The sequence below is a fragment of the Anomaloglossus baeobatrachus genome, chromosome 9, assembly GCF_048569485.1.
Source record: "Anomaloglossus baeobatrachus isolate aAnoBae1 chromosome 9, aAnoBae1.hap1, whole genome shotgun sequence".
Classification (NCBI taxonomy): Eukaryota; Metazoa; Chordata; class Amphibia; order Anura; family Aromobatidae; genus Anomaloglossus; species Anomaloglossus baeobatrachus.
Genome location: NC_134361.1, coordinates 126,034,396 through 126,059,885, shown reverse-complemented (window position 1 = coordinate 126,059,885; position 25,490 = coordinate 126,034,396). Strand labels below are relative to the sequence as shown.

The window sequence follows — 25,490 nt, the reverse complement described above, 5'->3', positions numbered from 1 at the left end:
GAGACTATGGAACTCTCTGCTGCATGATGTTGTAATGAGTGATTCACTACTAACATTTAAGCAGAGCCTGGATGCCTTTCTTGAAAAATTTAATATTACCAGTTATGTATATTAGATTTTATGACAGGGTATTGATCCAGGGAACCAGTCTGATTGCCGGATGTGGAGTCAGGAAGGAAATTTTTCCCCATTGGACCTTGTTTGCCACATTGGGTTTTTTTGCCTTCCTCTGGATCAACATGTTAGGCTACGGGTTGAACTAGATGGACTTAGAGTCTCCCTTCAACCTTAAAAACTATGATACTATGATACTATGAAAATCGAGGAGCGACCTCGGTTTTTGATTACCAGATAAGGTGAAGCTGTGGCTTGCAGCGGTCTGCTTTACCTTAGCTGGCTAACAGAAACAAAGAGGACCCCCACATCGTTTTTATTTTTAAAATGATAAAATTTTGGGCTAAATACAAGGCTAAACCCCCTTTTGTTCAACATGAAAGGCACTAAGGGGTGTAGGCTTACAGTATGCATTGAGAGGACATTATATATGTGTCACACATCTATCTACCTATTATGTATCCACAGTTTATATCTAACTATGGATCTATCTAGCTTTTAACATGTAAAACTCCATGTTAAAAACGCATGTCACATGGAGGTCACACGGAAACTAAGCAAGGGGAAAAACACTCACATGACATACGAAATGATATTTGCATCTCAATCTAAGACAATTGAGGTGCAACTGTGAAGCCCCACAGGTGTTGTGTCAGTGCATTACCTTCAGGGACTCCACTCGGCTGGATCTTGTCACAGGTAGGAGATCTTCTTCTTGTCGTGACGCCACTCTCAGTATTGCGGCCAGTAGGGACCGCCACTGCAGGTTGAGGGTCGCCTGGGGCTGATGGTGTGTGCAGTTAGTTGGAATAGCCTCCTGAGAGTGAGGCAAGCCCCAGGGCCCGGTGTAGATGCGTAGAACTACAAGGCGCAGAATGACTCAACACAGGCAGGATGTCTTTCAGGGTTTTTACTCACAATTGATGGCAGGGTGAGTAACCCGGGCGTAGCTGGGATGAACCAAGTGGGAACCAGGTGTCCTTCAGGCTGACTTGTGAGGGTGACTACCAACTCGCCTTCCTTAGCCCTTGGTGGTTTGGGGTAACCCCGACTTTTAGTCCCTATGGGGGTCACCCAGGGAAGATGCTGCAGCCTCTCTCCCCTTCGTTTGCCGTTTGCTTGTCGCCTGGACCAGGCCACTCCAGCTGCTTGCCTCCTGTGACCTATGGGCCCTAACTGTGGCTACGTGGCTGCGGCTTTTGTGGTGTTGTGGCGTGGGCTTTGAGAGCCCCACACCGGCAGGTTTAGCAAAAGAAAGCTGGATCTATCTCCGCTTCGGGATCTGCCGCCCGTTTGGGCCTGGTACTCTCTAGCAGTCTCCTTACTTCCCACTCCGTGCTCTCTCTTTAGCTGAAGATGGATTTCGGGTAGCCCTCCTAGTTGACCGTTCTCCCCCGTCAGTAGCCACTGCGCGGGCGCTGTCAGACTGCACAGCCCCAGGGATCTGCTCCTCACTCGAGCTCCCTGGACTCTACACTGCTCTGGCTCACTGCCCCTCCTCTCCTGTTCTTGCCTACGCCACCTAGCAACCAGACTCTCTTACCACACCCCTTGAGAGGAGATGGAGGCTTTTGGCCCCCTCCACTATTCCAGTGAAGGTGAAGGCTTTTCCCCCTCCTGGGATCCCCAGGGGTCCTCTCATGGGTACATGTGTGAGACCTGATCACTATGCGCCTGTGTACCACACCCCGGTCAGCCTTCTGGATTACCTGTGTTGTACTGTCCCCAGCATGGGTGCAGTACTCAGTGGTGCCTGACCAGGTCAGGGGCGCCACATTCCCCCTTAGTTATCACCAGCACGTCCTCGGGCTGCAAGACAACATTTTAAAAATGCATAAAACATTAAAACATGTAAAACATTTTAAAAGCACCAGGTACCATACATCACCACCCTCCACCCACAAGTCCGTTAACCCACCCAAAACCCTTTCACGTTGGCCGCGGCTTCAGCCACTTCTGGCAGGATGTAGAGGCGGCTTTCATGGGCTGGTGGTCTTCAGGGTATACCTGGCCTGGTGGATCCGCGCCTTCAGCCTCTTCTGGCAGGATGCAGAGGCGGCCTCCACAGTTGGTGCTGACCAGGTACCCTCTTTGTGGTGGAGAGCCAGGCCCCATAAACAGGCATGCTCTCTGGTCGCAGGTGAGCCAAGGCCCTATATACGGACGGGCTCCTCCTGGTTGCAGACGAGCCAAGCCCCTAGACAGGCTGACTCTGGTGGTGGTGGTGCCCCTTTTGGTGTAACTATTTACACTGCGAGAGTTTGTGGCTATAGCCAGTTCATAGCCTTAAGGTTTATTTCTCACAATAGTTTATGTGGGCACATTCTTGAACTTTAAAACGTTGCAAAACAAACTTTCCAAACTGGTCAAAACTTTAACTTTTCAACTGCTGTACTTCTTACTTTAGGCAGATTCCTCTTCACCAGGGCTTGGGCCTGTAGGGCTGCGGCACCTGTTGCTTTCTTGACCTTTTTCCTCATCTGTAGTTGTCTCGTCAGTAGGTCCTTTGTCTTTTCTTTCTTCTTCTTTGGGACATGGCACTACATCTAGCGCATACCACCCTCTTTCTCCTTGGTGCATGGTGAACTGCACTGTGTCTCCCATTTTTAAGTTTCTGCCAGGGTGTCCTCTGGGCAGATTAGCTCTGACGTCTCTCCTATTGACAAAAATGCCTTCTTTGATACCAGGTGCTACGATGAACCCGTATCCTGACTTGAGGCTGAAGTCCTCCACTACTCCTCTGCAAAGGGGTCCTCGGACCTGTGCTTTGGCTCTTCTCAGGAACCTTTTTTCTTGTAGGTCTCTGGCCGTGATGTCATCTCTCTGCTCTGGGGATGGCGGTGCAGGGGAAAACTGAGTTCTGCTGCGGCGCTTCGTCTTGCGGGCTGGATCCTGCGAAGTGCAGCTTACAAGCTCCCAGGTAGGGCGGTTGGGCAGGTCTTCTTCGTCAGCAGGAGGTGTCAGGTCTTCTTCGTCAGCAGGAGGTGTCAGGTCTTCCTCGTCCCAGCGGGAATATGGCAGCATCTCCGGCTCTGGGACTAGCACTGCTGCTGGCTCCGGGGGCAGCTCCTCAGCTTCTTGCCCTCCTCTCCCCCTTAGTTCTTCGCTGCACTCTGGTCGTGGCAGCGCCGGGGATGAGTGTTCCTCAGCTGGCCCAGGCGGTGGACTCTTCAGCGTGGTTGCTGCAGGGGTTGCCTTAGGGGTGTGCGGAGGGAGCATGTATCGGTCCACCATCTCCTGTGGGAACTTGGCCTCCAGGTCAGCCTTCAGCTGCCAGTATGCGGAGTCTTCACCTATCAGGGATTTCCTAGTAGGGACTTCCTCAGACCGGGGAGCGGTATCTGCTCTGGCCTTGCAGGCCGGGGAAAATGATGAGGCAATCTTTCCTTGGCGGGCCGCGCCCGGCATGGCGGCGGCCTGGTCTTGGCGGGCCGCGCCTGGCATGGCGGCGGCCTGGTCTTGGCGGGCCGCGCCTGGCATGGCGGCGGCCTGGATCAACGTCGCTGTTGCAGGGGGCTCTGTGCAGGCTGGGCTGGACGTCGCTGCAGCAGTCTGGGCTTGGCGGGCCGCACCTGGCGGGGCTGCGGCCTGGTTCAGCACCTCACTTGCGGCGCGGACGAGCGTTGCTGCGGCGGTGGGCTCTTGGCGGGCCGGGCCTAGCAGGGCGGCGGCCTGGGTCAGCGTTACGCCTGCGGCGCGGATGAGGGTCGCGGTGGCAGCCGGTTCTTTGCGGGCCGAGCAGGGCATCGCTGCGGCGGGCTGGGCTTGGCGGGCCGCACCTGGCATGGCTGCGGCCTGGCTCAGCGTCGCCACACCGGGCGCCTCTTCAGGGACCGCGGGCGTGGCAGCAGGGGTCGGGGCATCCGGGCCGGCAGGGGCAACACTGGACTCACCCATTGGTGGCACCATCGGGATCTGAGTCGTCGCCGCTCGATCTGGCAGGCGTCGCGCGGCTCCCTCCTCGTAGGTCCGAACCGCCGCAGCCATCTCCAGAAGCTCCATGCGTTCCTCTCTGAGCTGTCGCATAATCCTGGCCTCCAGCTGATCGCAGCAGAGCCTGGTTCTGGGTATCCACGTCCGGACTCCATTTCTTCTCTCTGCAGCAGCAGGCTTGTGGCTCTCTTTCCTTCCCGCCGTCTCTGGACGCTTCCGCTCTCTTCACAAGCGAGGTCAGAACTCTGCAGGGGATCTCTGGGTAGCCACACCTCTTCGTGGGCGGTAACTTCTTCCAGCGCGGGCTGCTGTTGTTTTTCGGCGCGCTTTTCATGGTGGCAATATGGCGGCGCTTCCAATTTTTCAAGCGGACCGCCCAGGCACATGGTCACCTGTCTGAACAGGTCTAGTCCTTATCCTGTTCGTGACGCCAGATGTGAAGCCCCACAGGTGTTGTGTCGGTGCATTACCTTCAGGGACTCCACTCGGCTGGATCTTGTCACAGGTAGGAGATCTTCTTCTTGTCGTGACGCCACTCTCAGTATTGCGGCCAGTAGGGACCGCCACTGCAGGTTGAGGGTCGCCTGGGGCTGATGGTGTGTGCAGTTAGTTGGAATAGCCTCCTGAGAGTGAGGCAAGCCCCAGGGCCCGGTGTAGATGCGTAGAACTACAAGGCGCAGAATGACTCAACACAGGCAGGATGTCTTTCAGGGTTTTTACTCACAATTGATGGCAGGGTGAGTAACCCGGGCGTAGCTGGGATGAACCAAGTGGGAACCAGGTGTCCTTCAGGCTGACTTGTGAGGGTGACTACCAACTCGCCTTCCTTAGCCCTTGGTGGTTTGGGGTAACCCCGACTTTTAGTCCCTATGGGGGTCACCCAGGGAAGATGCTGCAGCCTCTCTCCCCTTCGTTTGCCGTTTGCTTGTCGCCTGGACCAGGCCACTCCAGCTGCTTGCCTCCTGTGACCTATGGGCCCTAACTGTGGCTACGTGGCTGCGGCTTTTGTGGTGTTGTGGCGTGGGCTTTGAGAGCCCCACACCGGCAGGTTTAGCAAAAGAAAGCTGGATCTATCTCCGCTTCGGGATCTGCCGCCCGTTTGGGCCTGGTACTCTCTAGCAGTCTCCTTACTTCCCACTCCGTGCTCTCTCTTTAGCTGAAGATGGATTTCGGGTAGCCCTCCTAGTTGACCGTTCTCCCCCGTCAGTAGCCACTGCGCGGGCGCTGTCAGACTGCACAGCCCCAGGGATCTGCTCCTCACTCGAGCTCCCTGGACTCTACACTGCTCTGGCTCACTGCCCCTCCTCTCCTGTTCTTGCCTACGCCACCTAGCAACCAGACTCTCTTACCACACCTCTTGAGAGGAGATGGAGGCTTTTGGCCCCCTCCACTATTCCAGTGAAGGTGAAGGCTTTTCCCCCTCCTGGGATCCCCAGGGGTCCTCTCATGGGTACATGTGTGAGACCTGATCACTATGCGCCTGTGTACCACACCCCGGTCAGCCTTCTGGATTACCTGTGTTGTACTGTCCCCAGCATGGGTGCAGTACTCAGTGGTGCCTGACCAGGTCAGGGGCGCCACATTCCCCCTTAGTTATCACCAGCACGTCCTCGGGCTGCAAGACAACATTTTAAAAATGCATAAAACATTAAAACATGTAAAACATTTTAAAAGCACCAGGTACCATACATCACCACCCTCCACCCACAAGTCCGTTAACCCACCCAAAACCCTTTCACGTTGGCCGCGGCTTCAGCCACTTCTGGCAGGATGTAGAGGCGGCTTTCACGGGCTGGTGGTCTTCAGGGTATACCTGGCCTGGTGGATCCGCGCCTTCAGCCTCTTCTGGCAGGATGCAGAGGCGGCCTCCACAGTTGGTGCTGACCAGGTACCCTCTTTGTGGTGGAGAGCCAGGCCCCATAAACAGGCATGCTCTCTGGTCGCAGGTGAGCCAAGGCCCTATATACGGACGGGCTCCTCCTGGTTGCAGACGAGCCAAGCCCCTAAACAGGCTGACTCTGGTGGTGGTGGTGCCCCTTTTGGTGTAACTATTTACACTGCGAGAGTTTGTGGCTATAGCCAGTTCATAGCCTTAAGGTTTATTTCTCACAATAGTTTATGTGGGCACATTCTTGAACTTTAAAACGTTGCAAAACAAACTTTCCAAACTGGTCAAAACTTTAACTTTTCAACTGCTGTACTTCTTACTTTAGGCAGATTCCTCTTCACCAGGGCTTGGGCCTGTAGGGCTGCGGCACCTGTTGCTTTCTTGACCTTTTTCCTCATCTGTAGTTGTCTCGTCAGTAGGTCCTTTGTCTTTTCTTTCTTCTTCTTTGGGACATGGCACTACATCTAGCGCATACCACCCTCTTTCTCCTTGGTGCATGGTGAACTGCACTGTGTCTCCCATTTTTAAGTTTCTGCCAGGGTGTCCTCTGGGCAGATTAGCTCTGACGTCTCTCCTATTGACAAAAATGCCTTCTTTGATACCAGGTGCTACGATGAACCCGTATCCTGACTTGAGGCTGAAGTCCTCCACTACTCCTCTGCAAAGGGGTCCTCGGACCTGTGCTTTGGCTCTTCTCAGGAACCTTTTTTCTTGTAGGTCTCTGGCCGTGATGTCATCTCTCTGCTCTGGGGATGGCGGTGCAGGGGAAAACTGAGTTCTGCTGCGGCGCTTCGTCTTGCGGGCTGGATCCTGCGAAGTGCAGCTTACAAGCTCCCAGGTAGGGCGGTTGGGCAGGTCTTCTTCGTCAGCAGGAGGTGTCAGGTCTTCTTCGTCAGCAGGAGGTGTCAGGTCTTCCTCGTCCCAGCGGGAATATGGCAGCATCTCCGGCTCTGGGACTAGCACTGCTGCTGGCTCCGGGGGCAGCTCCTCAGCTTCTTGCCCTCCTCTCCCCCTTAGTTCTTCGCTGCACTCTGGTCGTGGCAGCGCCGGGGATGAGTGTTCCTCAGCTGGCCCAGGCGGTGGACTCTTCAGCGTGGTTGCTGCAGGGGTTGCCTTAGGGGTGTGCGGAGGGAGCATGTATCGGTCCACCATCTCCTGTGGGAACTTGGCCTCCAGGTCAGCCTTCAGCTGCCAGTATGCGGAGTCTTCACCTATCAGGGATTTCCTAGTAGGGACTTCCTCAGACCGGGGAGCGGTATCTGCTCTGGCCTTGCAGGCCGGGGAAAATGATGAGGCAATCTTTCCTTGGCGGGCCGCGCCCGGCATGGCGGCGGCCTGGTCTTGGCGGGCCGCGCCTGGCATGGCGGCGGCCTGGTCTTGGCGGGCCGCGCCTGGCATGGCGGCGGCCTGGATCAACGTCGCTGTTGCAGGGGGCTCTGTGCAGGCTGGGCTGGACGTCGCTGCAGCAGTCTGGGCTTGGCGGGCCGCACCTGGCGGGGCTGCGGCCTGGTTCAGCACCTCACTTGCGGCGCGGACGAGCGTTGCTGCGGCGGTGGGCTCTTGGCGGGCCGGGCCTAGCAGGGCGGCGGCCTGGGTCAGCGTTACGCCTGCGGCGCGGATGAGGGTCGCGGTGGCAGCCGGTTCTTTGCGGGCCGAGCAGGGCATCGCTGCGGCGGGCTGGGCTTGGCGGGCCGCACCTGGCATGGCTGCGGCCTGGCTCAGCGTCGCCACACCGGGCGCCTCTTCAGGGACCGCGGGCGTGGCAGCAGGGGTCGGGGCATCCGGGCCGGCAGGGGCAACACTGGACTCACCCATCGGTGGCACCATCGGGATCTGAGTCGTCGCCGCTCGATCTGGCAGGCGTCGCGCGGCTCCCTCCTCGTAGGTCCGAACCGCCGCAGCCATCTCCAGAAGCTCCATGCGTTCCTCTCTGAGCTGTCGCATAATCCTGGCCTCCAGCTGATCGCAGCAGAGCCTGGTTCTGGGTATCCACGTCCGGACTCCATTTCTTCTCTCTGCAGCAGCAGGCTTGTGGCTCTCTTTCCTTCCCGCCGTCTCTGGACGCTTCCGCTCTCTTCACAAGCGAGGTCAGAACTCTGCAGGGGATCTCTGGGTAGCCACACCTCTTCGTGGGCGGTAACTTCTTCCAGCGCGGGCTGCTGTTGTTTTTCGGCGCGCTTTTCATGGTGGCAATATGGCGGCGCTTCCAATTTTTCAAGCGGACCGCCCAGGCACATGGTCACCTGTCTGAACAGGTCTAGTCCTTATCCTGTTCGTGACGCCAGATGTGAAGCCCCACAGGTGTTGTGTCGGTGCATTACCTTCAGGGACTCCACTCGGCTGGATCTTGTCACAGGTAGGAGATCTTCTTCTTGTCGTGACGCCACTCTCAGTATTGCGGCCAGTAGGGACCGCCACTGCAGGTTGAGGGTCGCCTGGGGCTGATGGTGTGTGCAGTTAGTTGGAATAGCCTCCTGAGAGTGAGGCAAGCCCCAGGGCCCGGTGTAGATGCGTAGAACTACAAGGCGCAGAATGACTCAACACAGGCAGGATGTCTTTCAGGGTTTTTACTCACAATTGATGGCAGGGTGAGTAACCCGGGCGTAGCTGGGATGAACCAAGTGGGAACCAGGTGTCCTTCAGGCTGACTTGTGAGGGTGACTACCAACTCGCCTTCCTTAGCCCTTGGTGGTTTGGGGTAACCCCGACTTTTAGTCCCTATGGGGGTCACCCAGGGAAGATGCTGCAGCCTCTCTCCCCTTCGTTTGCCGTTTGCTTGTCGCCTGGACCAGGCCACTCCAGCTGCTTGCCTCCTGTGACCTATGGGCCCTAACTGTGGCTACGTGGCTGCGGCTTTTGTGGTGTTGTGGCGTGGGCTTTGAGAGCCCCACACCGGCAGGTTTAGCAAAAGAAAGCTGGATCTATCTCCGCTTCGGGATCTGCCGCCCGTTTGGGCCTGGTACTCTCTAGCAGTCTCCTTACTTCCCACTCCGTGCTCTCTCTTTAGCTGAAGATGGATTTCGGGTAGCCCTCCTAGTTGACCGTTCTCCCCCGTCAGTAGCCACTGCGCGGGCGCTGTCAGACTGCACAGCCCCAGGGATCTGCTCCTCACTCGAGCTCCCTGGACTCTACACTGCTCTGGCTCACTGCCCCTCCTCTCCTGTTCTTGCCTACGCCACCTAGCAACCAGACTCTCTTACCACACCTCTTGAGAGGAGATGGAGGCTTTTGGCCCCCTCCACTATTCCAGTGAAGGTGAAGGCTTTTCCCCCTCCTGGGATCCCCAGGGGTCCTCTCATGGGTACATGTGTGAGACCTGATCACTATGCGCCTGTGTACCACACCCCGGTCAGCCTTCTGGATTACCTGTGTTGTACTGTCCCCAGCATGGGTGCAGTACTCAGTGGTGCCTGACCAGGTCAGGGGCGCCACACAACAACAGAGCTATATTTTACACGCAGATGTGAGTGAACCCTAATGTAAAAAATGGACCACGAAAGTTATCTGTTTCCTAACAAATCTGTTAAAAATGCGAATGAATTGGGGCAAAAGTGATCCGTTTTGGAAAATACCTTAACAGATCCATTATTAGGTCCCTTAAAGTTATCCGTGTAAAAACCCCACATGTTGCATGGTCTGTTTTGTACATCCATGTGTTATCCGTGTGACCCTTACTGGAAACACACACAAGAAAAATTAATACATTAGATAAACAATAGATAGAATGAACAGATAGAACAGAGATAGTGTGCACGTTATAAGCTACAGTATTTAGCAAAATAATAATTTGCGAAAGAGAAATGACGTGTGGTCCCCCCATTCTTCAAATCCAGCACAGAAACAGCATCAGCTGCGGGCTGCAACCCTCAGCTGTCAGCTGTATCTTGGCTGGTTATGAAAAATACAGGGGATCCCACGTTTATTTTAATTATTTGATTTATTTAAAATGAAATGACATGGGGTCCCCCCATTTTTATACAACCAGCCAGGGTACCGCAGACAACTGTGGGCTGATAATATTAGGGTGGTAAGGGCCATGGTTATTTAGCCCTTTCCAGCCTATCAATAGTAGCGTGCAGCCACCCCAGAAGTGGTGCAACCATTGGATGGGCCAATTCTTGCGCTGGACCCGACTCTTCCCCTTGCCCTGGTGCAGTTGCAAATGGGGTAATAATTGTGGGGTTGATGATAGCTGTGAATTGCCAATTGAATTTAAGCCCTGGTATTAGTAATGGGTGGGCTTCTAGCAGACACCCCTCTGACCAATCCATTAATTGAAAGTGGACAAAAAAAATTATTTGTATACACACACCTGACTACAGCCCTCATTCACCAGTTTTTTATTTTTTTTAATTTTTTAAAAGAAAAATGTCTGCCATAATCCATAGTGAGGTTCCATGACGTTCCCCAAAAGCGAACCTGAAAAAACATAAAAGAGAAAATTAGTAAATAAATAAAGACAAAAAACATCTATATACACATATATGACACATGACATGACACACAAGACATGGACACATACAAGCTCTCACCCCGTGGGGGTCAAAATGATTACAAGAACAGTGAGCAAAAATCCCAAAACCACACGGGGGGACCTAGTGAATGACCTGCATAGAGTTGAGACCACCGTAACAAAGGCTACCATCAGTAACACACTACGCCACCAGGGAATCAGATCCTGAAGTGCCAGACGTGTTCCCGCTGCTTAAGCCAGTACATGTCCAGGAACATCAGAAGTTTTCTAGAGAGCATGTGAATTATCCAGAAGAGTATTGGGAGAATGTCATATGGTCTGATGAAACCAAAGTAGAACTGTTTGGTAGAAACCCAACTCGTCGTGTTTGGAGGAGACAGAATGCTGAGTTGCATCCAAAGAACATCATACCTACTGTGAAGTTTGAGGGTGGCAACATCATGCTTTGGGGCTGTTTCTCTGCAAAGGGACCAGGAGGACTGATCCATGTACATGAAAGAATGAAAGGGCCATGTATCGTGAGATTTTGAGTGCAACCCTCCTTCCATCAGCAAGGGCTTTGAAGATGAAACGTGGCTGGGTCTTTCAGCATGATAATCATACCGAGCACACCACCAGGACAATGAAGGAGTGGCCTCGTAAGAAGCATATGAAGGTCCTGGAGTGGCCTAACCAGTCTCCAGAGCTCAACCTCATTGAAAACCTTTGAAGGGAGTTGAAAGTCCATGTTGCCCAGCGACAGGCCCAAAACATCACTGCTCTAGAGGAGATCTGCATGGAGGAATGGGCCAACATACCACCAACAGTGTGTACCAACTTTGTGAAGACTTACAGAAAACGTTTGACCTTTGTCATTGCCAACAAAGGATGTATAACAAAATATTGAAATGAACTTTTGTTATTGATAAAATACTTATTTTCCACCATAATTTGCAAAAATAATCTTGCCAAATCAGACAAGGTGATTGACTCGCCCCAGGGCTATGCGGTACTCGGTCCTGGACCGTATATTTACGGGGACAGTTCACTGGGTGGCCGTTGCCCAGTTCCGTGACCCTGGGGGTCGCTTGAAGGGGGTTACGTACAGGGGAATATTTATAAAGTTTGTATCGTGACGCCACTTACAGGTTGCGGTTATGGTGATGGAACCGCCGCTTCACAGTCTCTCACCGCTGGGGCTGATGTTAGTGGCAGCCTGGATGTTGGGCCCTCGGCAAGTAGGGCAGGGGCCCCAGGGGGTAGGTGATGGAGTTAGTGGGCTGTAGGCGCCGGAGCGCGGGACGGCGCCGCGGGTAAATAATGAGGACGAGGCGAGCGCTCCAGTTCAGGTCTTTTACTCACTGGTTAGGAGATTGCCCGAGAGTGTCCTGGTTCACTGCTGGTAAGTCTCTGGTTATCCAGTGCAAGATCCAGGTGGTTACCGGTGTCAGTGTAAATTTCCGGTTTATCCTCGTTATCCAGAGATCAGCAGAAGGAACTTGGGCTGAGCTCCTGCTCCCAAGCCCCAGGCCCCACAACAGAAAGATAAGCTGTCTGAAGTCCCACCAGTACTGGTGCTTTGCTGCACCCAGTCTGGTCTCAGGACTTCCCTCCAGCAAAGCTCTTTATGTGTCATGGCTATCTCCTCTTACACCCCATGTGGCACCCGCCCCCTAGGGATTGTCCTGGTGACCGGAAAGTCGCAGACTATTGGATGGCTAACTCTCCCTGTTCACCCCAGTCCACTCTCCCCTGTGGGGAAGACACATAACTGCATGTGTAATGTGTCTGGTGTGAGCACCTGCAAACCACCTGTCACTTACCCCAGATAGATACTGATCCTTAACTCAGTTGCAGTACCTTGTATCGGCCAGAGCCTCAGGGGTGCTACATTCCCCGGCAGCAAACAGCAGCACTCCCGGGCTGCAAATACAAAAACTCAGTGCATACCGGAAAATTTTCTCATGCTCAATAACTGTAAATCCCTTCCTTTTCGGGAGGCAATATCAACATTTCAACATTCTGGTATTCAAGTCCAATTGCAACCTGTGAAACAAAAACACTTATGCAGAATGCATGACTTTAATTTTTCTTGGCAACTGGAAGTGCTGGAGGGCTGCGGCCTGGTCTGGTGTGGCCGGGTCCGGCGGTGATGCAGCCTGGTCCTTCACGGCCTGGTCGAGGGTGGATTCTGGTGGACAGGTCAGTGCAACCCGGGCAAGCAGTACCCTGTTCTCATGGTCCAGCATGGTCGCCACCACCTCCATCATACCAGCTCTCCACTCCTCTATCTGCTGGAGCTGCTGTGCTCGCATGACACAGCACAGCTGCCGGATCTCTTCTTCCAGCCTCCCAGCAGTCCACCTTTCAGATTGACTTGGTGCACTTCTCCCCTCTCCCGGAGCAGCCATTCTCCTCTCCTTCCTGGAAGCATTCTGCTGCAGGGCTTCGGTATCCTGCATCAGTTTCATTTTACATGTTGCACACTTCCAGTGGGTGGGGTCTCTTTTTGAGGTGCTTTTCTCCACAGCGATGGCGCAGTTGCTGTTGCTTTTTCACACAAAATGGAGACAGTTGCACAAATCACAAAAACAGTCCATAAGGTGCACCTCACCCGATGTTAACAGGTCTAGTCCAATCCTGTTCGTGACATCAAAAATCTGGCTCGCCCCAGGGCTATTCGGTACTCGGTCCCTGGCCGTATATTTACGAGGACAGCTCACTGGGTTGCAGTTGTCCTGTTCCGTGACCCTGGGGGTCGCTTGAAGTTGGTTATGTACAGGGGAATATTTATAACGTTTGTATCGTGATGCCACTGACAGGTTGCGGTTATGGTGATGGAACCGCTGCTGCACAGTCTCTTACCGCTTGGGCTGATGTTAGTGGCAGCCTGGATGTTGGGCCCTCTGCAAGTAGGGCAGGGGCCCCAGGGTGTAGGACATGAAGCTAGTGGGCTGTAGGTGCCGGAATGCGGGACTGCGTTGCAGGTAAATAATGAGGATGAGGCAAGAGCTCCAGTTCAGGTCTTTTACTGGTTAGGAGATTGCCCGAGAGTGTCCTGGTTCACTGCTGGTAAGTCTCTGGTTATCCAGTGCAAGATCAATGTGGTTACCGGTGTCAGTGTAAAGGTCCTGTTTGTCCTCGCTATCCAGCAATCAGCATAAGGAACCTGGGCTGAGTCCCTGCTCCCAAGCCCCAGGCCCCGTAACAGAAACATAAGATGTCTGAAGTCCCACCAGCACTGGTGCTTTCCTGCACCCAGTCTGGTCTCAGGGGACTTCCCTCCAGCAAAGTTCTCTATGTGTCATGGCTACGTCCTCTTATACCCCATGTGGCATCCGCCCCCTAGTGGTTGTCCTGGTGACCGGGAAATCCCATACTACTGGATGGCTAACTCTCCCTGTCCACCCCAGTCCACTCCCCCCTGTGGGGAAGGCACCTAATGTGTCTGATGTGAGGACTGGCAAACCACCTGTCATTTTCCCCAGATACATACTGCTCCTTAATTCAGTTGCAGTACCCTGTAGCGGCCAGAGCCTCAGGGGCGCTGCATGATTTTCTGGATTTGTTTTCTCATTTTGTTTCTCACAGTTGTGGGCTATCTATTATGTCAATTACAGGCCTCTCATCTTTTTAAGTGGGAAAACTTGCACATTTGGTGGCTGACTAAGTTCTTTTTTTCCCCACTGTATATCGCACTGCACTTTGATGTCATCCGAGCGCAGACTGATGTTTCACATGTACCCATAGACTGGTATGGGTGCAAATGAGCCGAGACTTGCAATCGCAGCACACTGCGATTTTTTTTTCCTAAGTCCGATTAGGGCTGATGAAAAACTCACTGGAGCTGCCTCATTGATTAACATTGGGCCCAGTGCAATGCGAGATTCCAAGCAAAGTGAAGGTGATTTCATGAAATCTCTGCTCCTATGCATCTAAAGACACTGTGCTGAATGTGCAGTTGTGATGTTTTCTTTTTTCTATAGGCTTCAATGTGGAGCCGGAAAAAAAAACACAAGCAAAAAAAACACTGTTGCATTTTTCAATGCAGAATCAAAGTTTTTCTGTTGTATTAAAAAAGCATTTAGATCCCAAATACACATCTGCACCAAACATGTATCAAAGATCGGGAAAAATGCATAAACATGCCCCCCTGCTCCCCAAATAATCAAAGAAGATTTTTATTGCATTGTGTGGTGCGGACACATGGGGAAAAACACAGCATTTACACTATGTATAAACACGGCTTCAGGGTTACATTTTTATTACATTTTTTAAGGGTTTAAGAGAGAAAAATAGTCAATTACGCCATATTTTTATGCTATTTACTGATCCCTATAAATAATCTTATCACTGTGAGGTACAGTACAGGTCATTACGATTACAGGGACACCAAATATGTCCATGTTATTTGCTGATTTGTGATGTTTATTATTTTTTTAAAAAGCGCATTAAAAATGTCATTATTCAAATTGTTTTTATTACTTTTTAGTTTTTTATTAGATAAAAAAAATCTCTTTTATTTTCCTTTTAGAAGACAGGACATAGAGATGTTCTACTCTGTACAGTGGATCTCTATATCCAGTGTAATCTGCCTGTGGAATCAGAGGCTGCAATGCAGCTGCATGTACACTAAATTCTCCCTGTGGCATCACCATAATGTGTGGTTCAAAAGTTTATCTCCTGCTGAAATGTTTGAAGGTTGCAGATTTGAGTCCCTGGGAGGGAATAAAAAAGGACATTTTTGTAATTATTTCTCATTATTTTATAGGGACAAAAAAATCTGACTTTTTATTCACTTCTAGGGACATAGAGATATAGTTACAATGTATTTCTATGGAACTGAATAATCTGTGTCTGGGTTTCCTGCCTGCAATACAGGTCAGGATTACCATATCTGCCTATACTTTTCATTCCATGCAGGTATGAGCTATTGCCTATGGACAAGGAGTTCATGAGTTCTTATCTCAGGGAGACCAGACCAGTGAAGAATTGTTAAATAGATTGTACACTACTTTAACATTGATTGCCTATTCTTAGGATTGGAACTGAATATATGAACACTAGGGGTGCAACACCTGACAATGCAGTTGAACAGCTCTTACCAGCACTAGCGAGTAGTTTTTGGATGCTGCCAGAACACATTAGCTTCATTATTTCTATAGTCAGGCTATATTCGCACGTTGCGTTTTTTACCGCGTTTCTGCAGCATTTTTAGCAGCAGCGTTTTTGCGCTAAAACGCATGCGTTTTTGTTTTCCAGCAAAGTCTATGGGAAAAGCAGAAATCCTGTCTGCACTTTGCTTTTTTTTCTGCAGCGTTTAATTTGCATATTTGTGGTCAAAAACCATGCTGAAAAAGAAGCAGCATGTCAGTTGTTTTTGCCATTTCTGCAGCGTTTCCTTAACATTGGAGTCAATGAGAAATGGCAAAATGCAACCAAAAGCACAATTCCTGCATTTTTCATGCTTTTTACCTGCTTTTCCACTGCGTTTTTGGCTCCAAAAACGCATGCTTTTCTGGCCAAAAATTAATGGGTTCTAATGTTCCTTTACACACACACAATAACCGAAAATTTAAATGTTAAAAAATAATAAACTTCACCTATTTTTCTGTTAAAATGTGCATAACCACTATTTTTTCATTAAAATTGATAATTTCCCATATATTTTTATTAAAAGTTAATTTTATACTTTTTTTCTCTTTTTTCATTCTTTTTGACTATTTCAACTTTATTTCTCAGTGTCTTGATCTACAAAACGCATCTGCAGAAACGCAGGTGAAAATGCAGGTAAAAAGCGCTGAAAACGCGGTAAAAATGCGGTAAAAACGCATGCTTTTTTAGCGCTAAAACATGGTCAAAAGCCATTTGGTCAAAAACCAAGGGAAGGAAAACGTGCAGAATAAACTGCAGGTACTCCGACGCAACGTGCGCACATAGCCTCAGTGTGGCTGGTTAATGAAGGGTGTATCTTGAAAACACAACTGTGGCCACTATAGTTCTGATGGAAATGCTGTGCGTCCAAGAAATTTCGTTCAGCGCTGGTAGCAGATAATCAGCAGGAGTGCTGGACCAACCAATCAGGTAATTATGGCCTATGCTAAGGATAGGCCATCATTAGAAAAATGGTGACCAACCCCTTTAATTAGTTTGCTTTTAAAACAAATTGAAACAATTAGATGAACAATCTCTTTATGGATTTAAAAAATGCATTAGTGATCAATTTATGACAATATATTGCAGTTTTCTACAACTTATTATGAGCAATCATGTGATGTGTCATATGTTGTATAAAATGATTTGTGACTTTGGTCTGCTTTTCTTTAGTGACCTAAAGGACAATAAAATCAAATCTTTACCAGATGGTGTCTTTCATTTATACCAGGATTTGGAGAAGCTGTAAGTAACCACAAGAAAATATAATAATCGCTTTGTTGGAATAACACACAATTCTGCACTGTTTTCAAACCTCAATTTCACACACTAACCATATTCTGCTATTTAGGGCTTTCAGGAGTTGACCACTACTCAAACAACCCCTTCTCAATTGCAATATTCCCTGGTGTAAAATAAAAAGTCTATGCTCATTTTTGATGTCAGCCCCGATCCAACGGCATCAGCGCTGGGCCTCCCTGGTCTCGTATGTTGTTGTTATACCCTGTGAGCCTTGCAGTCAATTAGCAGCCATTTCACTCTCACTAAGGCTATGTCCGCACTTTGCGTCATCCTAGTTGCAGTTCTAAATGCATCCTCTGGCAGATATTGCTTTTGCCAAAGTTGCTTTTGACCACAAATTAGCGGTAAATACGCATTCATTTTTACCGTGTTTTTAGCGCTTTTTACGTGCTTTTCCATTGCGTTCAGATAAATGCGTTTTGAACATAAAGACACTGCTAAATAAAGTTTAAACAGTCAAACACAATGAAAAAAGGGGAAAAAAAGGAACACAATTACTGAAATAATAACGATAATAGTTATATTTCCTCTAATTATAGCGGCTTTATAATATTTATCGCTAAAATAGCAATAAATTAATATTTTTCTTTATTTTAATTGTCGGACTATGTGTGTGTGTAAAGGGACATATCATTTCATTATTTTGATGTCAGAAAAGCATGCGTTTATGTAGTCCAAAAGGCATGTTTTCTGCACCTAAAAAGCAGGTAAAACGCTGGAATTTTGATGTTCCTTGCTTTTTGCTACTTCTAATTGACTTCAATGTTAGCAAAACGCAGCCCAAATGGCAAAAAACAATTGATATGCTGCTTGTTTTTTGCCACAAATTATGCAAATTAAACGCAGCGTTTTGAAACGCAAAGTGCGGACAGGAAATCGTCATTTGCCATAGACTATTATTGTAAATCAAAACGCATGCCTTTTGGCATGAAAACGCTGCAGTTCAAAATGCTGCTGAAACGCAGGAGAAAACGCAAAGTGCGCACATAGCCTTACTTTGGACAAAAATTACAATAAAAAGAAGTGAGAGCGGCTGCTGTTCTCTGGCTTCCTCCAAATCTCAGTTATTCTGTCAAGCAAACGGGTAACAATGTTTTGAACTTTTGACTTTCAGGATCCATATCTCCCCATCCACTACAGCTTCAAACGCCAGACTACCTTCATTTTATAGACAATCATCTTGGCTATATCATACATAAATTTCACTTGCAACTATTTAGCATATGATTAGTTATGCAAATTTTTGTAATTTCACGGCTTTGCTACTGATTTGCTCCTAAAAAGCTGTTTTCATTTTTATACTTTTGTTACCATTTTACAAATCCACCTTTGGCTTTTAACAGTGTCTGGATTCTTCCGAACCATTTCTTCACCAATCTCGATAAATGCTTCGGGCTGTTGTCCTTTTGGAACACTATGTCATCCTTTCCATACCCATCTTCTGATATACTCACATATAGCTCAGCATTGGGACCACCATTGATCCTGGTCAAGTATACAATGTCTTTGGCTGTAAAACAATCCCATATCATGAGGCTTTCTCTACCAAACTTGGCAGCTCCTTCAATTTCTCGATTTGTTAGCCACTTTGTCCCTTATTTTTTACAGAGTCGTTTGCACCCATCAGAGCCCCTAGTGTATTAATAATAACTATATTTTTTATTTATATTGCACCAACATATTCTGCAGCACTTTACTATTGACTTTACTGTCATTACCCAAATCACCTGTTTCCGATCTTCTACTGTCTTTTTTTGTACTATTTTGCAAACTCGAGACAACGCTTCCTATGATGATATTGAAATTGCAGATTTTTTACCTTTTCTCTGGCCATTATTCCAGACTTATGTAACGTGCATCGCACAGTGCTTACATTGATTTCTGTGATCTCACTATTATGAAGCATATGAGCAGCTTCTACTGCTCTGTTTGTCGAGCCAAAATTGATAGACTTTGCTATAAGCTGATTTGTTTACACTGATATTTTACCTGGACATCCACCTCTTGGCTTTTGAATGAATGGATGGTGTCACGCTCCCCGGGTCCTCACCCCCGTTCCTCGGCTCACCTGCCACGCTCTCCGCTCCCCAGTCACCGGATTCCGTCCGTCCCAGGGCTCCGGGCCCCCGATCCCGGCGCCCGACAGCTTCCCTGGACCTGGCCGGCTCCCCTGCGTCCTCCTCGCAGCCTCCTTCCCTGGCTTCTGGCACCCGGGCGGCGCGCATGCGCATTAGGGCGCGCGCGCGGTCACTGACCCTTTCTTAAAGGGCCAGCGTCCATTAACAGGAAATGAGGTTGCACAGGTACAGGGTATATAGGGGGTCATTGTCCAAGGGGGCGGGGCCTGATCTTCGTGTTCCCTGAGCTAGGAGTCAGGTATCTTGGTGTTTATGTGCCTGTACTCACCTATCTGTCTTTGTAGAGCCGTACCTGCCTCGCCATCCAGTCTGCCGTGTCCTGATCCCCGCACGCTGTCCGTCTGCCATCTGACAGTCCGTACCATCCCGGATCCCTGCGGTGACCCGTCATCTTGCTCCAGAGGTTCCGGACCCCGCCTGATATCACCTCGGCCTCCGAACCTGAGCTACGTCACCAAGACCACCTTCTGTGACTCCGTGGTCCCTGGGACTCCTCCGCTGCCTTCTCTTGCACGGACTGTTCTACTGCCCATCAGTGCTTCAGCTGCCGGACTCCCTACCACCATCTCAGAGAGTTCGGTCCAGTGGATCCACCTCCTGGGTCTGCCCGACCGCCCGGCCGTGACAGTAAGATCAGGCCATGGATCCCGCTGCAGCACTAATGGCTCTGCAAGAGGAACTCCAACGCCAGCGTGAAGTCCAGACCCGCATGCTGCAATTCATGACCTCCGTGGACACCCGCCTGTACACATTACAAGCATCAATGACGCCTGCGGCACCCAGGTCCCCCGCCAGGCAAGCCATGGCCCCCGCACCAGTGGCAACCTCGTCAGATGCTTCCCGACTCCGTTTGGCGTCACCTCCTCGTTATGCTGGAGATCCCAAGACCTGCAGGGGCTTCATAAATCAATGTTCCCTTCATTTCACGCAGCTGCCACATCTGTTCGCCTCCGACCAAGCCAAGGTCGCCTTTATAATGTCCCACCTAGAGGGCGAGGCGCTGGCGTGGATGAACCCCTTGTGGGAGAAGGAGGACCCCATGACCAAGGATCTTCAACAGTTCCTGCAGGCATTCCGCAGCACCTTTGACGAGCCGGGACGCGCTTCTGCCTCTGCTTCATCACTCCTCCGCCTACGTCAAGGAACACTGACGGTGGGCCAATACGCCATCCGTTTTCGCACGTTGGCTTCAGAACTCGGGTGGAATAATGAGGCCCTAACAGCCGCCTTCTGGGAGGGACTCTCGAGTCGCATCAAGGATGAGTTGGCGGGTCGGGACGTGCCCTCCACCCTAGATGCCCTGATTGCCCTAGCAACTCGTGTGGACATACGTTTTCAGGAGCGCTCTAAAGAGCTATCTCGTGAGAGACGCCCGTTACGGCATTCATCTCCTCCTCAGAAGCCCTCCGTACCTCAGTCATCAACAGCTGGGAGTCCCGTCCACGAGCCCATGCAGATTGACCGAGTGCGTCAGTCTGCACAACGTAGAGCAGAGCGGCTTGCCCAGGGTCTCTGCTTTTACTGCGGTGAGGGCACACACCTCCTCCGTTCCTGTCCGGAAAGGCCGGGAAACTCCAAAGCCTAGGGTTGGTAGGAGAGGCCACCCTAGGTGCTGGGACTCTCTCTGATCCGGTCACATGGACCGTGCAAGTGACAACGGGAGAGACGCGGTTCACGGCTGAGGCCTATCTTGATTCCGGGGCAGCAGGCAATTTCATCCAGCAAGCCACCGTGGACAAATACCAGGTGCCTGTTATCCCACTCAACAGGTCCCTGGTGATTGCCTCTGTGGATGGGAGACCCCTTTCTGACACCATCTCCTGGACCACCAGGCCGGTTGAACTGCGCATCGGTGCTCTTCACACCGAGAACATCGCCTTCTACGTCCTTCCGCACATGTCCCATCAGATCCTGCTGGGCCTTCCATGGTTACGGACTCACGAACCATCAGTCAGCTGGGGCACTGGCGAAATCACCCGCTGGGGTGCTTCGTGTCATGAGAGATGCCTAAAATCCACACAACCCATCCGACGACCTCCGGTTCCTGAGAACCTACCGGGGCTGCCCTCGGCTTATTGGTCCTTTGCTGATGTCTTTGATAAAAAAGAATCCGAGGTACTGCCGCCACATCGCCCCTACGATTGTGCCATCGACCTGCTCCCTGGAACAACGCCACCACGAGGACGGATATATCCTTTATCTCCAGCCGAAACACGGGCTATGTCGACTTACATCTCAGAGAGCCTGGCTAGGGGATTCATTCGGAGATCCTCCTCTCCTGCTGGAGCAGGTTTCTTCTTTGTCAAGAAAAAAGAGGGCGATTTACGTCCCTGCATCGACTACCGGGGTCTGAATCAGATCACTGTTAAGAACAAGTACCCTCTGCCGCTCATCCCCGAATTGTTTGACCGGCTTAGAGGAGCTCGTCTGTTCACCAAGCTGGATCTTCGGGGTGCTTACAATCTGGTGCGCATCCGCTCTGGTGACGAATGGAAGACCGCGTTTAATACGCGCGATGGACATTATGAGTACTGCGTGATGCCCTTCGGCCTGTGTAACGCCCCTGCCGTCTTCCAAGAACTGGTGAACGACGTGTTCCGAGACCTCCTCTACACCTGTGTGGTAGTATATCTAGATGACATCCTTGTCTTCTCTCCGGACCTCCCAACCCACAGAGAGCACGTACAGCTGGTTCTACGACGACTAAGAGAGAACCGTCTGTACGCAAAGTATGAGAAGTGTGTCTTTGAGCAGTCTTCTCTCCCCTTTCTGGGGTACATCATCTCTGAGACTGGACTGCAGATGGATCCCAAGAAGGTCTCCGCCATTCTCAACTGGCCTCCCCCTTCTGGACTGAAGGCAATCCAACGCTTCCTGGGATTCGCCAACTACTACCGCCAATTCGTCCCTCACTTCTCTGCTCTGACTGCTCCACTTTCCGCTTTGACTAAGAAAGAGGCAAATCCAAAGGACTGGTCGCCTGCGGCCGACGCCGCGTTTGGCTCTTTGAAGCGGGCTTTTGCTTCCTCGCCTGTACTTCACCGTCCGGAGTTGAACCGCCAGTTCACCTTGGAGGTGGATGCCTCCTCCTCAGGAGCCGGAGCAGTGCTCATGCAGAAGTCCTCCTCCGGGAAGATGGTGACTTGCGGATTCTTCTCCAAGGGCTTCTCAGCGCCTGAACGCAACTATACCATCGGGGACCGAGAGCTCTTGGCAGTCAAACTGGCACTGGAGGAATGGCGCTACCTCCTGGAAGGTGCAGTGTATCCCGTGATCATCTACACGGACCACAAGAACCTAGAATACCTGCGGTCCGCTCAGCGACTGAACCCACGGCAAGCCAGGTGGTCCTTATTCTTTGCCAGGTTCGACTTTCAGCTTCACTTCCGACCCGCGGACAAGAATGTACGCGCTGATGCCTTGTCCAGGTCTTTCATGCCCATGGAGCAGGAGGAAGAGACTACCCAACCCATCATCTGTCCTAGCAACATCATTCCGGTGGCCCCTGTTACCCTAGCCCAGATACCGCCCGGGAAGACCTATGTCTCCGATACCGACAGGCAAAAAGTGTTACACTGGGGTCATGCCTCAAAAACAGCCGGGCATGCTGGTCAGAAGAGAACATGGGGTGCGATTGTACGCCATTACTGGTGGCCATCCCTTCGCACGGACGTCGCTGCTTTTGTCTCTGCCTGCTCTTCCTGTGCCAGGAACAAGACGCCCAAACACTTGCCCCATGGCCGTCTTCTGCCTTTACCGATACCCTCAGTCCCGTGGCAACACATAGCAATGGACTTTATTACGGACTTGCCATTATCCTCCGGGCACACAGTCATATGGGTCGTGGTTGATCGATTCTCCAAAATGGCCCACTTCGTTCCTATGGCCGGACTGCCCTCTGCTCAGGAACTCGCGGAAGCCTATATACATCACATCTTCCGCTTGCATGGCTTTCCATCCCACATAGTGTCCGACAGAGGAACGCAGTTCACCTCCCGCTTCTGGAGGGCTCTATGCAAACATCTGGGAGTGACTCTGGACTTTTCTTCTTCTTACCATCCTCAGTCTAACGGCCAAGTGGAGAGGGTCAATCAAATCGTGACCTCATACCTACGTCACTATGTCAACGCCCATCACGACGACTGGTCCTCGCTTCTGCCTTGGGCTGAATTCTCCCATAACCACCACGTCAGTGAGTCATCCTCCGAATCTCCCTTCCATGTTGTTTATGGACTCCAGCCCGCCGTCCCATTGCCTATATCCCCTTCATCGGATGTTCCGGCTGCTGATACTGCAGTTCGTGACTTTGCTACCATTTGGGACTCTGTCAAAGCGTCCCTTGGGCGCGCTTCCCAGCGGATGAAGAAACACGCTGACAAGAGACGTCTGGATCCTCCGTGTTTCTCTCCTGGTGACCTGGTCTGGCTTGCTTCCCAGTACATCCGATTGAAGATACCTTCCTACAAGCTGGGTCCTCGCTACATCGGGCCGTTTAAGGTCCTCAGCAAGATCAATGAGGTATCCTACAAGCTACAGCTCCCGGCCACGATGAGGATACCCAACTCCTTCCACGTCTCTCTGCTCAAGCCGGTTGTCCTTGGTCCCTTCTCCGCTGCTGCCAGTCCGGCCCCTCCTCCTATTGCCGATGATGACATCTATGCGGTAAGGGATATCGTGGCCATGAAGACCGTACGAGGTCGACAGTTCTTCCTGGTGGACTGGGAAGGGTATGGTCCTGAGGATAGGTCTTGGGAACCCAGGGAGAACGTGGGCACTCCTCTTATCCGTGCCTTCATGTCCCGGTTGCGGGGAGGGGGGCGTGGGGGGGGGGGGTACTGTCACGCTCCCCGGGTCCTCACCCCCGTTCCTCGGCTCACCTGCCACGCTCTCCGCTCCCCAGTCACCGGATTCCGTCCGTCCCAGGGCTCCGGGCCCCCGATCCCGGCGCCCGACAGCTTCCCTGGACCTGGCCGGCTCCCCTGCGTCCTCCTCGCAGCCTCCTTCCCTGGCTTCTGGCACCCGGGCGGCGCGCATGCGCATTAGGGCGCGCGCGCGGTCACTGACCCTTTCTTAAAGGGCCAGCGTCCATTAACAGGAAATGAGGTTGCACAGGTACAGGGTATATAGGGGGTCATTGTCCAAGGGGGCGGGGCCTGATCTTCGTGTTCCCTGAGCTAGGAGTCAGGTCTCTTGGTGTTTATGTGCCTGTACTCACCTATCTGTCTTTGTAGAGCCGTACCTGCCTCGCCATCCAGTCTGCCGTGTCCTGATCCCCGCACGCTGTCCGTCTGCCATCTGACAGTCCGTACCATCCCGGATCCCTGCGGTGACCCGTCATCTTGCTCCAGAGGTTCCGGACCCCGCCTGATATCACCTCGGCCTCCGAACCTGAGCTACGTCACCAAGACCACCTTCTGTGACTCCGTGGTCCCTGGGACTCCTCCGCTGCCTTCTCTTGCACGGACTGTTCTACTGCCCATCAGTGCTTCAGCTGCCGGACTCCCTACCACCATCTCAGAGAGTTCGGTCCAGTGGATCCACCTCCTGGGTCTGCCCGACCGCCCGGCCGTGACAGATGGACTTTGTATTCTTCCAACTATCATGGTACTCACATGATGGAGTTTGGTAATATTCTTGGACAAGAGACCGCTGTTGATGAGCCAGATGATGCTGTTTCTCTTTTCTTGGGAAATCTTCTTCATGGCTGCTCCTTGATTCAAACCAGTGACTTTCACGTGGTAATAAATTTACTAACACACTGAGCTATTAGAAAATGTGAGAACAGGTTGTAATTTGTAGCATATAGGAAGAAAAAGATTTTTCCACCACCAGGAGCAAAACAATAACAATGCAATGACATGATGAGAATCTGCATAACTAATCATATCCTAATAGTTGCAAGTCAAATTTACAGTGGGGAAAAAAAGAATTTAGTCATCCACTAAATGTGCAAGTTCAAGGAAAAAGGACCCGTAGAAGTGCCACACTAGCACAAAACGGTCACCATTGTCCGAGGCTTTGGCTCCCCTTCCCTGCACTATATGTTACCCGTGTTTGCACAAGAAAGAAAACTTGATTTCATCCCCCGGTGTTTTTATTTTACGTAGGGGAATATAGCAATTGCGCAAGGGTTGTCCAAGTAGTAGACAAGTACTTTAAAGGGAATCTGCCAGCAGGTTTTTGTTATGTAATCTGAGAGCAGCAGAATGAAATTATGTATCTTACTGGACTGCCTGGTGCAGTTTTAATATCACTGTTTTCTTTGTTGTAGATGTAGCAGTGATCATAAGGTTGAGCAGTGTATAACCTCGCTCACACCACTGCCTCACAGCTTGCTATGTGCATTGTGAACTGTCAGTGGCGGGAGTGAGGTTACATAGTTTAGCCTGACTAGTCTATGTGTGCAATCTATTCAAAATGTTACATATAGCTACATAGTTACAAAGGTTAAAAAAAGACTAAAGTGGGCTTTACACGCTGCGATATCGTTAATGATTTATCGTCGGGG

The 25,490-nt window shown here is 51.1% G+C and overlaps 1 protein-coding gene across 2 annotated transcripts in view; it reads left to right on the top strand.

Moving 5' to 3' along the window:
- LOC142251311 (relaxin receptor 1-like) overlaps positions 1 to 25,490 on the top strand; it is a 1,991,578-nt gene that overhangs the window by 915,908 nt on the left and 1,050,180 nt on the right. The window contains exon 5 of one of the 2 annotated variants that reach the window (XM_075323994.1): positions 16,716 to 16,787. The exons of the other annotated variant lie outside the window; for it this stretch is intronic. Within the exon in view, the coding sequence (XP_075180109.1) occupies positions 16,716 to 16,787 (72 nt within the window). The remainder of the gene's footprint in view (positions 1 to 16,715; positions 16,788 to 25,490) is intronic. 2 annotated transcript variants of the gene reach the window in all.